The sequence below is a fragment of the Bos mutus genome, chromosome 27 (assembly GCF_027580195.1).
Source record: "Bos mutus isolate GX-2022 chromosome 27, NWIPB_WYAK_1.1, whole genome shotgun sequence".
In the NCBI taxonomy this organism is placed as follows: domain Eukaryota; kingdom Metazoa; phylum Chordata; class Mammalia; order Artiodactyla; family Bovidae; genus Bos; species Bos mutus.
Genome location: NC_091643.1, coordinates 8,191,652 through 8,206,310, shown reverse-complemented (window position 1 = coordinate 8,206,310; position 14,659 = coordinate 8,191,652). Strand labels below are relative to the sequence as shown.

General features: G+C 43.9%; 2 protein-coding genes across 4 annotated transcripts in view; one reads left to right on the top strand and one right to left on the bottom strand.

The window, feature by feature from the left end:
* The window catches only part of SLC20A2 (solute carrier family 20 member 2), a 118,511-nt gene extending 118,366 nt beyond the window's left edge, over positions 1-145 (bottom strand). Inside the window, exon 1 of one of the 2 annotated variants that reach the window (XM_070364200.1) lies at positions 8-145. The gene's annotated coding sequence lies outside the window, so the exon portion shown is untranslated. The remainder of the gene's footprint in view (positions 1-7) is intronic. The other variant, XM_070364201.1, reaches the window with a different exon arrangement.
* Positions 32-14,659, top strand: SMIM19 (small integral membrane protein 19). 2 transcript variants are annotated; one of them, XM_070364203.1, is made up of 4 exons: positions 32-169; positions 4,499-4,636; positions 6,140-6,264; positions 12,778-14,659. In XM_070364203.1, exons 2-4 carry the CDS (start codon positions 4,503-4,505, stop codon positions 12,840-12,842), a joined length of 324 nt encoding a protein of 107 aa, XP_070220304.1. In that variant the 5' UTR covers positions 32-169; positions 4,499-4,502; the 3' UTR covers positions 12,843-14,659. The 2 variants fall into 2 exon arrangements, with proteins under 2 accessions (XP_070220304.1, XP_005901823.1); XM_005901761.2 differs by lacking the exon at positions 32-169 and adding an exon at positions 186-429.

Genomic DNA, 14,659 nt, shown 5'->3' with positions numbered 1-14,659 from the left:
GAAAGACCTGGCTGCTCGTTCCCTCCGGAAGCCGCTGGGCAGGCAGGAAGTGACGAAGCAGACGCTGTCCGGTCCGCGCGGGAACCGGGTCCGCGCGTCCGGCCGCCGGCGCGGCGCAAAGAGCCCCCGCGGAACAGCCCGGCCGCGCGCCGCCGGCGGAGCGAGCCGCGTGAGTGGCCCCGCGCCCCGCGCCCCGCGCGCCCCCGCCCCGCCGCGCGCCCCGCCCCGCCCCGCCCCGCCGCGCCGCGCCGCCCCCAGGCCCGGAGCGAGCCGCCGGCTCCGCGCCCCAGAGACGCGGGCTGGAAGGCCGGGGCTGGCGGGTGGGGCCGCGCGCTGCCCGCCCCGGTACGGGGCTTCACCGTCCGCCCCCCGCTCTGCTTTCCGGGAAGAGCGCGCCTCGAGCATCTGGGTCGGGCCGGGAGCGCGCAAGTACGTGACTCCCCCGCCTGGGGGTGTCTCCGGGCGAGTTGTGTAACCCTCACCCTCACCGCCGCCGTCACCCCCGGGGCTCCTGCCAAGTGGGAGCTCGAGTGCGCCCAGCACGCGGGTGGTGAGTCACCGAGTCTCTGGGCTGCCCGGCACGGGCACCCTCAAATGCCCACTGCCCTTCATCGGCCCGCGGGTTGGCCCGTGACGTTGTCCCCTTCCGCTTCGGGAGCCCCAAACCTTGAGCGCTTCGGAGCACGGAGAGAAAAAAAATCCAGTCAGTGGTGGTGGTGGATTGTGTTGTGTGAGGAACTCGTGGAACTGTTTAAGTGATTCTCATCTGGATTCGTTTCAAAATAACAAAGCTCTTAAGTGAGAGGGGAAATTGGTAACATTTAAGACGTGATGACAGGGGATCTTCAATTGAAGATGCCCCTGGAGGAGGGCATGGCCACCCAACTCCAATCTTCTTGTCTGGAGAAATCCATGGACAGAGGAGGCTGGTGGGCTACAGTCCATAGTTTCGCAAAGGGCAGACACGACTTAGCGACCAAACCACCACCACCAGAGGTAGTATCCGGAACCCCAAACAGGAGGGGGAAAAAAAAAATATATATATATATATATATATATAGTTTATGATACAGTCACTTGATCCCAAGAAGAGGTTTAGTTCTCTACGTAGAAGTTTGTCAAACTGAAATCTATCCCTAGTTGTTCATGTTTTACCAACTTTATCTCTGGATACTTAAGTTCTCATTTAAGTTCTGGATACTTATTTCAGCAACTCCTTGCTGAAATAGTTCAAGCATTGATTTACAGGAAAAATATGTGGGAAAGGTTCCGTTTTCTCAGAAAAGCCCTGCATGACAATCCAAGCACACGGTGAGCTTGCTGAAATATCCGTTAATTTGCCAGAAAGGAACCATTGTAATGCCCCTGGGCATTTTGTCCTCAGGAGGGAGGTTGTGTGTGTACACTTGGTTAGCCTGTGGGGAGCTGGGAGGGGGCTGGTCATAGTTCAGGCCACAAGGGAGCCATCGTCTGCATGGTGACTTTGGACAGGCATACACAGTCATGTAATTGGTCATGATGGAGGAATGGGCAGGACAGGCCTACCCCTGGTGCAAATCTTTCACAACTACACTACTAAAAATAACTCAAGTGCGTGTCCCCGGAACAGTAGTGTTACTGCATAGTGTCATTGCATACCAATCAAGTTGTATAACTCTTGGTAAAATTTCACCATTTGTGGTCAGCAGTCCTTTAGACTCCTTCTCCAAATATAACGAGAGACTGGCATATTTGTAGCAGGAGGAAGACAGCTCTGTAGGAACACACCATTTATTGAGGGGTTCAGGAACAGAATTTAGTGAAATGCTGAAGCAAGAGATTAACCTGGCTCAGAACAGTCAGGTGTTAGAACACAGGTAGGAGACCCACTCACAGTTGTGTCAGAGAAAGGGCACCTACAAGATGTCTCAGTAGCCATAGATATGTATGTTCCTTGTTCCTTCTCTAATTTCTTGTTAACTCCCAATCCTGAAAACCTACCCCACTCAGGGACGGCATGGTAATGCCAGGCCTTCCACAGCTTCTCAAATCAGACACCTAAAGTCAGCTCTCTCTCTCTTTTTTTTTAATAATTTTATTTATTTGGGCTGTACTGGGTCTTCGTTGTTGCACAGTCTCTTCTTTAGCTGTGGCGAGCAGGGGCGGGGGGCGGGTACTCTGTCGTGGAAGTGCACGGGCCTCTCATTGTGGGGGCTTCTCTAGAGCACAAGGGCGTCAGTAGCTGCAGCAAATGGGCTCAGCAGTTGTGTTTCCTGGGCTCTAAAGTACCGGCTCAAGGGTTTAATTTCTCTGAGGTATGTGCGATCCTCCCCGACCAGGGATCAAACCCATGTCCCCTGCTTTGGCAGGCAGATTCTTTACCATTGATCCATCAGAGAAGCCCTAAAGTCATCTCTTACAGCCACAACAGTCATTGTTATTTTACATTTTGGCACCAACAAAAATCTAGAAAAAAATTCTAGATTCCTTGCCCATAAAGACAGTTATAGTCTCTGATCTTCCAAAAGTTTCCCCTTTTAAGGTAGGTTGATTACTTACCATGAATAATGTTACGTTCAGAGAAACTCTGGAGTTCAGTTTTAAGGCATAAGAATCGAAACTGAGTAACGTCAAATCCCCCTGCACCTCCCACTCTCTAAAAAAAAAAATCCATCGCCAGTCTTCAGTAGCTAGTAACTGTGTATGTTTAATGATTTAGTAATGTTTAGATCTTGCAGCTATAAAATTTTATCATTTAAATTCTGTTTTTATTAGTCTCTAATTTTCCTAAGACCAATCTGTATTTTCATCAGACACACATAGGTGTTTCAGAGACATTACTCTTGCTCTCAGTGTCTAGAATTTAAGTTAAATGGCCATTCAGTGATACTCACTTTATTGTAAATGAGTACAGTCTGTCCCCAGCCCTCTGATAGAGATTGCAGGTGTAAGAAAGGGACCAAAATGCCAGCTGACCTGGGGGCAGACCCTGGGGAAATTTCATTTTATGCAGAAGCAAACTGTAAGAAAGAAAACAGACTCTGCCCTTAATGTGCACTTATTAACTGAGACAAATCTACATTAAGAAACATTTTGGAGGCTCATAGGACAGATATTTCAGTGGAGGAATTTCTACAATGCTTTCACTATTTTAGGATGTCTAGAAAAAATTGCAAAATGATTTCTTAGACATTCCACATACCCTTTTTCTTGGTATTAGAAAATGACTATCATTAGAAACTACAGTAAGTTATCACCTGTCATTTGTTCAGTTTTTCTCCTTTTGATAGAGTGTCTAAAACAACACTTCTGAATTTCTTCCACATATTGAATCGTTTATACTTACTTAGTTGAGATTTAACACAAGGGAAGAACTTTCTCTTTAAGGAACAATTCAATGAACTTCCCAACGGCAAGTGAGAAACCAGGAGTCTTTCCCTTGCTACTTGATACACTTGCTGTTACCACTCTTATTTTTCTGTGGGAATGTCCAAAGAATGCACTTCCTTGAATAGAAGTCACAGCTGTGTAAATAGCAAAAAGGGACTTTTTATAGCTTCTTTCAACCACATTTGGCCAGGAGGCCAAGGCTGCATAGATAAAGCTGCAGGCATTTTCATTTTCCAGGTGCGTCGGGGCCTGTGGAAGAGCATGGTCCTGGCCAGCGCATCTCATCAAAGCCACTGTCACGAGTCCAACGTGTGCTGTTCTCTTAGCAACCCAGCCAGTTGTGTGGGCCTGTGTCATAAGTATTCAGGTGCATTTGCCTGGGTAATAGTTACAGGTTGGAAAATGTGCAGTGATATTTCAACCCATATCCTTTTAGAAATATTTTTTTAATCTCCAAGTTTGAACTTTTACGTAGGATCTGTGATGTTTCAAAGTCAGAAATAAGGGGAAATGCGTTCTGTGCCTTAGTGATCTAGATCAGGGTTGGTCAACTTTTTCTTGCCTTTTTTTAACTTAATTTTTTATTTTATTAATTAATATATTGAGGTATGATTGGTGGTTTACAATATTGTGTTAGTGTCAGGTATGCAGCAAAGTGACTCAGTTATATGTGTACATATAGCCATTGTTTTTCAGATTGTTTTCCGATATAGTTTATTACAATGTTGATTAGAGTTCCCAGTGCTACACAGTAGATCTTTGTTGATTATTTGATATATAAGTGGTGCATATGTATCGATCCCAAACTCCTAATTTATCCCTCCCCATCACCTCCCCTTTCCCCTTTGGTAACCATAAGTTTGTTTTCTAAGTCTGTGAGTCTGTTTTCTGTTTTGTAAATCTTAACAGGCCAGATTGTATATATTTGAGGCTTTGAGGGCTGTGAGGCCAAAATGGAAGATACTGGTAGTACTCTCAACTGTTTAAAATGTATCCATTGGAAATGTAAAACCAGTTTTGGCTCCTGGGCCACAGGGAGACCAGGGGCTGCCGCCGGCCTGCGGGCCCTCTGTTCGCCCGCCTTTGTCCGGCCTTCACACTGTCACCTGCCCCCTTTATTGTCTTACAGGCCCATGCCTGGGGGCTACGGAGTGATGGGGGACGACGGGGCCATGGACTACAGCGTCCACGAGGCCTGGAATGAAGCCACCAACGTGTACCTGGTGGTGATACTCGTCAGCTTCGGGCTCTTCATGTATGCCAAGAGGTAAAGGCTTGAGGTTCTCAGGGTTGATGAGAAGATCCTGAGCATTTGCAAGTTTTGCAGGTTGGTTGGTTTGATCTAAATTTAATGCACAAAAACGATTTCACCAGCATTTTGGTTCCTACTATGAAAGCTCTCTCTCCTCGGCCCTGCCCTCAAATACCAGACACCAGGACTTGGCTTGCAAAACCCAGCTGCTCTGAGAGCCGGGCTGTGAGTGCAGCTCTCGGCTCCCAGGCCAGCTGCTCTGTACTCCCATTCTATCACTTCTGATATAGCTCAGAGTTATCACTCAGCCAGTTCACTGTCACCCTCGGACGAGCACATATTTTTGGCCCACGTCCCTGAAATGCACAAACACCAACTCCTACATGTTCAGCACTTCTGTCCTCGCACATTTCAAGCTTTCCCTTCTGTTTCTTACGCATGACTGTGTCCCAGAACTTAGTGAATGACGTTATATGGTTCGATTTCTTGTCTGTCCATCCCGCAAACACTCAGTCCCCCGAGAACAGGGGCTTTTATTTAACCTTTGTGTCCCTGAAGTGGCGCATTAGTGTAAATCCTCCACAAATACTTCCTGCTGACTGTCGCACAGTTTAACTGTCCTTTTCCACACTCCCTGGCTCCTTTAAGAACAGTGAACAAAAAGGGAGGGAGGTGTTGCTTTGAAGAGGAAGAAAGCAGTAGTTGGATTGAGTTGCTTCTGCTCATAGCCACATGCTTTGTGACGTCCTGTACCAAGGTCAGAGGCTTTAGACAGTCCGGGATAATTAGTCATCCAAGAATAATTGCTGCCTGGCCTGGGAAATAGTTCAGATTCACCCTGCCCGTGGGACATGCAGGCTCGCCCTTCACAGCCCCGTGAACCCTGAGCCGCTGGCCTCCTGGACTCCAGGCTCGGGGGAGGGGCGAGAAGAGCCCCCACGGATCACCCCAGGGCCACTGGCAGGCGACAGCGGTCCCCTAAAGAGAGCTGCCGCCTCCTCCCCACCCCACTGTTTTAAAAGCATAGACAGGCTGTTGTTCATTTTAACTAGATGACCCCACTAAGGCCATGCTACTCTATTTAAGAAATAGTTTTATTCATTGTTTCCCAGAATTAAGGTCTGCTCACATTCTGTTTATTCACTACCCCCAGTAAATTAGCTTTATTTGCATGACATGACAGGGAGGAAAAGAATCGTACTTTTTTTGTCTGTGCATTTTTCTAAACAATAGGGCATTTTTTGTGGAGATGAGGAGAGACATGTCGTATGAAGTGGGTGTATTCAGTCACTGCTTTTCCTTTCTTGTAACTCTGTGACTATACATGTGCAACTTCTTACTTTTAGTGAAAGAGAGAATACTTGAGCCAAGGCAGCATCTCACGGGGACAGAACTGAAGAGGGACTCGTGGCCACTTGCGTCCTTTTAATGCAGCTTCTGGTTACTACGGTCACGAGAGTGTTACAGTCCTATAGCTGAGAATACAAATCTCTTCTCTGCATCGTTTTTGTGTTTTAGGAATAAAAGGAAAATTATGAGGATATTCAGTTTGCCACCTCCAGCAGAAACTCTGTCAGAGCCCAACTTTTATGACACAATAAGCAAAATTCGTTTAAGACAGCAGCTAGAAATGTACTCCATTTGTAAGTATACTCTGCCTAATTGCATATATGTTGTTCAGTCACTCAGTCCTGTCTGACTCTTTGCAGCCCCACGGACTGTAGCCCACCAGGCTCCTCTGTCCATGAGGTTTCCTGGACAAGAATACTGGAGTGGGTTGCCATTTCTTCTCCAAGGGGATCTTTCTGACCTAGGGATCGAACCTTCGTCTCCTGCTTGGCAAGCAGATTGTTTACCACTGCACCACCTAGGAAGCCTTATTACATACATAAGCATGTTTAATACCTACTTTTTTAAAAAATTTGTGTGTAGTTTTCAAAGGTTATCAGAAATAAATGATGGTGGCACAGGGAACTATATTCAATATCCTGTAACAAACCTTAATGGAAAAGAATATGTATATATATGTGTATCACTTTGCTATACTCCAGGAACTAGCACAACATTTTAAATCAACTATACTTCAGTGAAAAAAAATTTTTTTTAATTTAAAAAAATAGCTGATAATAGAAGCATAGCACCTGGTTTGCATGAAGTTAGTGCTTCAGGACCCTTCCCCCATGTGGAGCCGTCCCCCCGAAAGGAGCCCTACCAAGCTGTTCATGTGATCATGTTTTTGAAAATTCAGCAAAAATTAGATGTTTTGCTAGTTGATGAGATTTCTGTCTGGTCCTCCTCTGACTTGCCGCACATGCAGTGGTGCTGAGGTGGCCACGAGCACTTTGAGGATCCGGCTAAGGGGAGGTTTTGAGTTGAAGCTACTTTTAGTTTGGGTTTGAGTTTTGTGTTTACAGAGTTTGCAGTCACTTCAGTTTCAATTAAATGACCGCGTACCGCAGCCACATTATATGCGTATAGGAACAGCTTCCAGGCCAGAGGTTATTAACATATCCTGTGAATCCCAACACTGAGTGTGTAGGTGGTGGAGAAGAAACAAAGGTTAAAGGGCACAGAGCCAGGGTGAATGTTGCATCCAAGCCACAACCTCTGATGCCACCATTAAAGAAAATGAGGTGTGGCTTCCATGGTGTGTCATTAAATGAGGAAGGGCAAGAGGTAATTGTATATATGCTAGGGTGCCACTCCTTTAACACTGAGCGACTACAACATGTATGTGTAGTAAAAATGTTGTATATCGTTTTTCTTATCGACGTGTAGTTGAGTTACAATGTTGTGTTATACCTGTGTTTACATGTATATAGCCCAGTGATTCAGCTATACATTTATATATATATATATATATCCTTTTTCAGATTTGTTTTTCCCTAGAGAACACCACGAAATATTGAGTATAGTTCCTTGTGCTGTTTAGTAAGTCGTTGTTGGTCATCATTTTATATTCAGTTGTGTGTGTATGTTAATCCCAACCTCCCAGTTCATCTCTCCCCAACTCCTTTATGTCTGTGGGTCTATTTCTGTTTTGTAAAAAAGTTCATTTATATCTTTTTTGTTTTTTGAGATGTCGCATATAAGCAGTATCAATGATATTTCCTTCTCTGACTTTGCTTATATGGACGTTCAGATTGCCTTCATTGTCTTGGCTATTATAATAGTGAACTTGGCTTGGCTGTTATAAATAATGCACCTGTGGACATTAGGGTGCACGGACCTTTTCATATATCCAGTTTTCTCTGGGTATATGTCCAGGAGTGGGGTTGCAGGATTGGATAGCTTTAGTTTTTAAGGAGTGTCCATCCTGTTCTCCATAATGGTTGTACCAGTTTAGACTGTAGGAGGGTTCTGTTTTCTCCACATTATTATTTGTAGACTTTTTGATGCTGGCCATTCTGATCCTTGTAGTTTGGTTTTGCCTTTCTCTAATAGTTAGTGACGTTGAGCATCCTTTCATTTACTTCTTGGCCCTATGTTATGTCTTTTTTGGAGAAATGTCTGTTTAAGTCTTCTGCCCATTTTTTGATAGGATTGTTTGTAAAAATGTTCTGTATAATTATGCAAGCCTGGAGGAAAGCTTGAAAAGATACACATGAGATTATTAGCATTCATTACCTTGATGGGGATGCTGTGGAACTCAAGGAGAAAAGACAGTATTTTTAAAAGAAAGATGTCTGCAGTAAAATCTTTAATGTGAATGCGTGCATGCTAATGGGTATAAAAAGAAGCAAGGAAGAATGGTCAGCAAGATATTCCTAGTGTATCTCTCAGGAGACTGGAATTTCAGGTGAAAAGTAGAAAAAAACATATATATATATATATAATTTTTCTAACACAAGTAGAACTTCTAAAAATTCTTCAGCATAAATTTCACCCTGAGAACTATAGACAGCAGTTCCTCTGTGGAATGGGGCTGCAGGGCTGATCAGGTGGGAGGAAGATGCACTTGCGGTGTTTCCTCTTTGGATCCCTTTCGCATTTTGTGTCATATTCATGTGTTACTAGCTCAGAATAAGAAGTAAACCTGAATTTAACAGAGCAGCATTATTCATAGTAGCCAGAAGATGGAAACAACCCAAGTGTCCTTGGCTCCTGAATGGTCCACAGCCTGCGGTCTGTGCGTGCACAGGGTTCATTCAACCTTTAAAGGGAAGGAAATTCTGACGGGTGCCACAACAGGCATGAACCTCGAAGACGTTATGCTCCATAATTACTCTTATCAGGAGTGAAGGAAGCCACTCACACAATAACAAATAGTGTGTGATTTCACTTCTCTGAAGCAAATTCCCAGGGACAGAGTGGAGTCCTCACCAGGAGCTGGAGGAGGAGGGGACAGGGAGCTTCTGTGTGCGGAGGAGAGAGGTCAGCGCGGGGTGGTGGGCCGACGGGCGCTGCTGCTGGCAGCACAGCAATGTAAACGGAGCTTCTGTCCCCGAACCACTTAAAAATGGTGAAAATGCAAATTTCAGTGCTTTTGTATTTTACCTCAAAAAAAAAATCCCCAAGAAAACCTAAGTATTAAAAACAAAAACACAGAGAGCGAGAAGCTCTGTATGGAAAGTTAAAGGATTAGGTTTTCCTTGATGCCTGCTCAAAACAGAGGTTAGTGGGAGTGCCCTGGTGGCCTAGCAATTAGGATTTGGTGCTTTCACTGCAGAAGCCAGAATTCGATCCCTGGTTGGGGAATCTTAAGATCTGCAATGCCGCGCAGCGCAGCCAAAATACAAAAACAAACAAGAAACTCCCAGAAGTTAGTTGGCATCAAAAAAAAAAAAATCCATTAGCATAGCATATACAAGTTTAAACCCAGTGTACCGTTCTTTTTCTTCTTTAATGAAAATGGCATAAAAATGAAATTTGTCCAAATGCCTGTATTTGTAAGGTGTGTTAGTTTTCTGTTGCTGCTCTATTACCACAAATTCAGTGGCTGACACAGCACAAATCTTACAATTATAGGTTAAAAGTCCCACAGCCGTTTCACTAGGCTAAAATCATGGTGTCAGCAGAGTTTTGTTTCTTTCTGGAGGCTGTGAGGGTGTGTTTCTTTGCCTTTTCCAGCTTCTAGAAGCTACCGCATTGCTTGGTTTGTGGCCTCATTCACCCGTCTTCAAAGCCAGTGGCACTGTGTCTTTCTGATCATTCTTGCATTTTTATAGCCCCCTCTGTCTCTGAACTCAGCCAGTAGAGGCTCTCTGATTTTCAGGGCCCCTGGGATCAGGTTGGGCCAAATAATCCAGGTGATTACATAATCCCCCCTCTCAACATCCTTCATCACGGCTTTCAAGCCCCTTCCGCCCTAGAAGGTAACATATTCACTGATTATGGAGATTAGGATGTGGAGTCGTATTTGCACATTTAATGAGTCCCATCACATTGCATCATTCCTAGTGTTGATGACATATCTAATCCTGATTTAGTCTGTAGGTTCAAGAAAGAAGCAGAAAAAATTCTCTTCCTTCCAGATTCTCTTCTCTTTCCTTAAAGAGTGAACGTGAAAGTTGCTCAGTCATGTATGACTCTGTGATCCCATGGACTATACAGTCCAAGGAATTCTCCATGTCAGAATACTGAAGTGGGTAGCTATTCCCTTCTCCAGGGGATCTTCCCAACCCAGGGATCGAACCCAGGTCTTCCTCATTGCAGGCAGATTCTTTACCAACTGAGGCACCAGGGAAGCCCAAGAATACTGGAGTGGGTAGCCTCTCTCTTCTCCAGGGAATCTTCCTGACTCAGGAATCAAACTGAGGTCTCCTGCATTGCAGGCAGATTCCTTAAAGAGGAACCCCCAAATTGTATAAGTTTTAGGCCACAAAAGTCTGGATCCACCCTGAGTATATAAACAAATAGTATTTCTTCCTTTGCTGGTAAAAACTTAACAAAGAGACTGAAAGCTTCAAAGCTAAACCATTCACAAGACTTTGGCCCTCTGCCGGAACCGGCATATTGCATATTGAGTGCATATTGCATATTAAGTGCAGCACTTTCCACAGCATCATCTTTCAGGATCTGGAATAGCTCAACTGGAATTCTATCACTGCCGGTAGCCAGCGTGAGGAACTCCGCCCATGACAAAGGTCATGAGGAAGGAGGCTCGGCATACACAAAGGCAGGATCGAGCCTCAGGAGTCCCCCATCTACCCCCAAAACCAGTGCTTTCACCTTGGTGCTTTCACCTACGCCTCTGACTTTACGGGGGGCTGTCCCCCACTACCTCTCTCTGAAAAAAAGAGTTAGCTTACAGCTCCAGTTAATAATTCCTGGGTGTGACAGTGTTTAACCTACAAACTCCTTTGGAAATCCTCTAGCCTGCCTGAATAGGTTTTTCCGGCCACATGTGATTGTTCAGAGCCTCCCAACTGTGAGAGGCATGAGATGTTCTAAACTGTCTAAATACAGATTCCTTTGAGCAGTTAAAAGATTGATTAGAAATTGTATTGGTGAAGGGTTTTTCACTTGTTGGGCCAGTGTTTGCTGCTAAGTCTCCATATCCCTTACCTGCTGTGTCCCTGGCAGTGTATTGATTACTATAATTGGTGTAAGTAGTAGCTTTAATGTTTGTAACCTGGGACCCTTGAGTTAATTCTTTTTCTTGTTATAGCCCACCACACCTTTGCTCTGTAGGAATGCAGCTTTATCTAATGCTTTTGGAGGGTGGCTCCTGACCAATCACCTTTAGAGAAAAAGAAGTTTTCTGAAGAAAGGGTCTTAAAATGTTAACAGGCCTCCAGGCCAGAAGATGATGCAAATCACCTAAGCTTTTGCATATGATAAGTTTGCAGGAAGAAAGCCTGGCTTGCTGCATGACTCTACCCCTTCCCCATTATCCTCTATGCGTAACTTAAGGTATAAAAACTACTTTGGAAAATAAAGTGCGGGCCTTGTTCACCGAAACTTGGTCTCCCCATGTCGTTCTTTCTCTCACCTTCTGGCTGAATTATTCAGCCTCTTTTGTCCACTGAATTTCCTCACTGAGCTATCCTTATTTCAGCCTCTTTTCTTCACTGAATTTTCCTACTAAGCTATCCTCATTCTATTACTCTTTATATCCTTAATTAAAGTTTAATTAAGCAGTTGTTTCCTGATCCTCGCCGACGCCGTCCCCGCTTTCAATTCCCTGGATCCCCCGGGGCTGGACCCCGGCAGCCCTCCACTCTCTAGTTTTCAGGTTAAGACCTTCAATAATTATTTCTCAGAAAAACAAAAACGGTACAGAATTGCAAGTCTGTTTTTTCTTCTCGTTTACATTAATGACAATGTTCAGTAAATGTCTTAGGCTTGTCATTTAATATATAGTCAAATTCCTTATGGTGTGGCAAAAGCATTATTAATCATTTATCTTGAGGTGGAGATGGAGGATAACAAAGAAGGACATTACAAAATGTTACTTTGAGTTTAGTAGCTTTATTGGTGTTTACCCTATATTTTGGGCTTCCCAGATGGTGCCAGTAGTAAAGAACCAGCCTGCCAATGCAGGAGACATGGGAGATGCAGGTTTGATCCCTGGATCAGGAAGATCCCCTAGAGGAGGGCATGGCAACCCACTCCAGTATTCTTGCTTGGGGAATCCCATGGACAGAGGAGCCTGGCGGGCTACACGGTCCATAGGGTCACAAAGAATTGGACACAACTGAAATGGCTAAGCATGCACTCACTCTGTATTTTAGTGTTCTGAATAAGCCAGTGTACAAAACAATAGTAATAAACATTTGAAAATGGATATCAGCACTGATGAGAAATTAGAGAATCACAAAGTATCATAAATTTCCTCTAGTGAAAAAAAATTGTTTAATTCTAAGATAATTCTTTTGGGGCTTCCCTGGTGGCTTAGACGGTAAAGCGTCTGCCTGCAATGCGGGAGACCCATGTTCGATTCCTGGGTCGGGAAGATCCCCTGGAGAAGGAAATGGCAATCCACTCCAGCACTCTTGCCAGGAAAATCCCATGTACGGAGGAGCCTGGTAGGCTGCAGTCCATGGGGTCGCAAAGAGTCAGACACGACTGAGCAACTTCACTTTCACTTTCAAGCTAATTCTTTACTGAGAATCATGACTGTAATTTAATGATGTGAGTTCATAATGATTTTGAGACTTTATTAATTGTATCTCCTTTTTTCTTGTTTTTTTCTTTTGTTTATTTCCTAATAGCCAGGAAGTATGACTATCAGCAGCCACAGAGCCAAGCGGACAGTGTGCAGCTCTCGCTGGAATGAAATCTCAGAAAATCAGCAGCATAAATGCTTGTTGTTCAAGAGTGCGATCTCCTGCTACTAAATCATGACCAGCGTTTTGGGTTTTTTTTTAAGTTCTGTCTCCATAAAATCATTCTGTTTGTGACTTTCCCCCCAATTTTTTGGTGTGTTTGGTTTCACTTTTTAAAATTTTATCTCCAAATCATTTGTTCCACAAATTAAAAATGCCTCCAAAGGCCTGAACACAGAGAGTCTGGGGAGGTAGACGGTCAGCAGAGGTGGCAGTCTTACCTCGTGAAGACCTTCCCTCCTTCAGGATGCAGTCAGGAGCAAAAGCGCAAGAGTTTGGAGCCTAGGCCGCTTTTGAACGTTTTCGCAAAATTAAAAAGTAAAAATCAAATCATTGAAAGAACTTCCTCTTCGATTGTCATGGGATAGATGTCGTAATGGATAAGGGACTAACTAACGTGTGTTCCTGTGGCTGTTGTCACCTCTGGTTGAATTAGCCATCTTTGCTTCTTCAGGAGTCGCACAGGAAACTGTCTTTTCTGCACCGTGAAATCCGGACACACACCCCCCTGCTAGTTGTGGAACTTGCCTGGGACTGGAGTTCATTCCCCTTCATTGTGTTCCCACGAGTTCCTTCCACCAGAAGAGTCTTCTTCCAGCCATGCCAGGGCTGTGCTGCTGAATACATGGGCACCTCTGACAGGTGCTAGCTACTTGCTTTGGGATCTTATGACTATAAATGTTTCACTATCTAGCTTCTTGGGCTTTTTTTTTTTTTAAACCATAATAAGCTTTCCGGTAGACTCATACCTTGTACCATTTTTATGCTGAAAACTTCATGCTGAAAACACTGAAATGTTTTTGCCCAGTTTTTCATATTTATTTAAAGAAAAACTGGTTGGAGGTAATAGCAGCTACGTTTAACTGTCCATATAACTGTTCAAGAATTTGTTTTCAGGACTTCCCTGGTGGTCCAGTGGCTAAGGATCCATGCTGCCAGTGCAGGGAGCCTGGGGTTCAAGCCCCCGTCAGGCAACTGGATCCCACGTGCCACAGCTAAAGATCTTAAATGCTGCAACTAACACCCAGAGCAGCCAATTAATATTAAAAAATTAAGAATTTGTTTTTGAATCAAAATGCAATTTTAAAAGTTAGTTAATATTTTAAATGTTATTGCCTTTTCCTTTACAATTATGGAGTAAAAAATATAAATTTTATGGGTTTTTTTAAAGATTTTTTTTTTTTTGGTGGACCATTTTAAAAGCCTTTATTGGATTTGTTATAATTCTGTTTCTTTTTTTTGTGTTTTGGTTTTTTGGCCAAGAGACATGTGAGATCTTAGCTCCCTAAACAGGGATCAGACCTGCCCCCCTTGGATTGGAAGGCAAAGTCTTAACCACTGCACCACCAGGGAAGTCCCAAGAATATGAATTTTAAATGAAAAAGTTTAGGCCAAATGAAATAATTTCAAGAAAATTGCACTTATTTTAAAATTTATGTCACTCAAAAATGTATATCTTTTATAAGGTGGATTGTTGATCAAATGGAATAATTCTTTCTTAACCCACAGATGAGTTTGAATTCCCCACCTGTACCCAGAATGAATACATAGACTGAAGGATTGTAAATAGTGGTAATTATGGCCTGGGACAAGCAGAGCAGCGAGAGAACAGTCTCTTAAACTTTGCTCTTATGTAATCAGGAGTGGGAGTGGTTCATATGCTGTCACTGATGTGAAGCACAAACCTGGACAAATTATGAAAACTGGCTATCTCAGCTGATTTGAACAAAATGTGTACCTAAGTAAATAAAAATCACAACAAAACTGA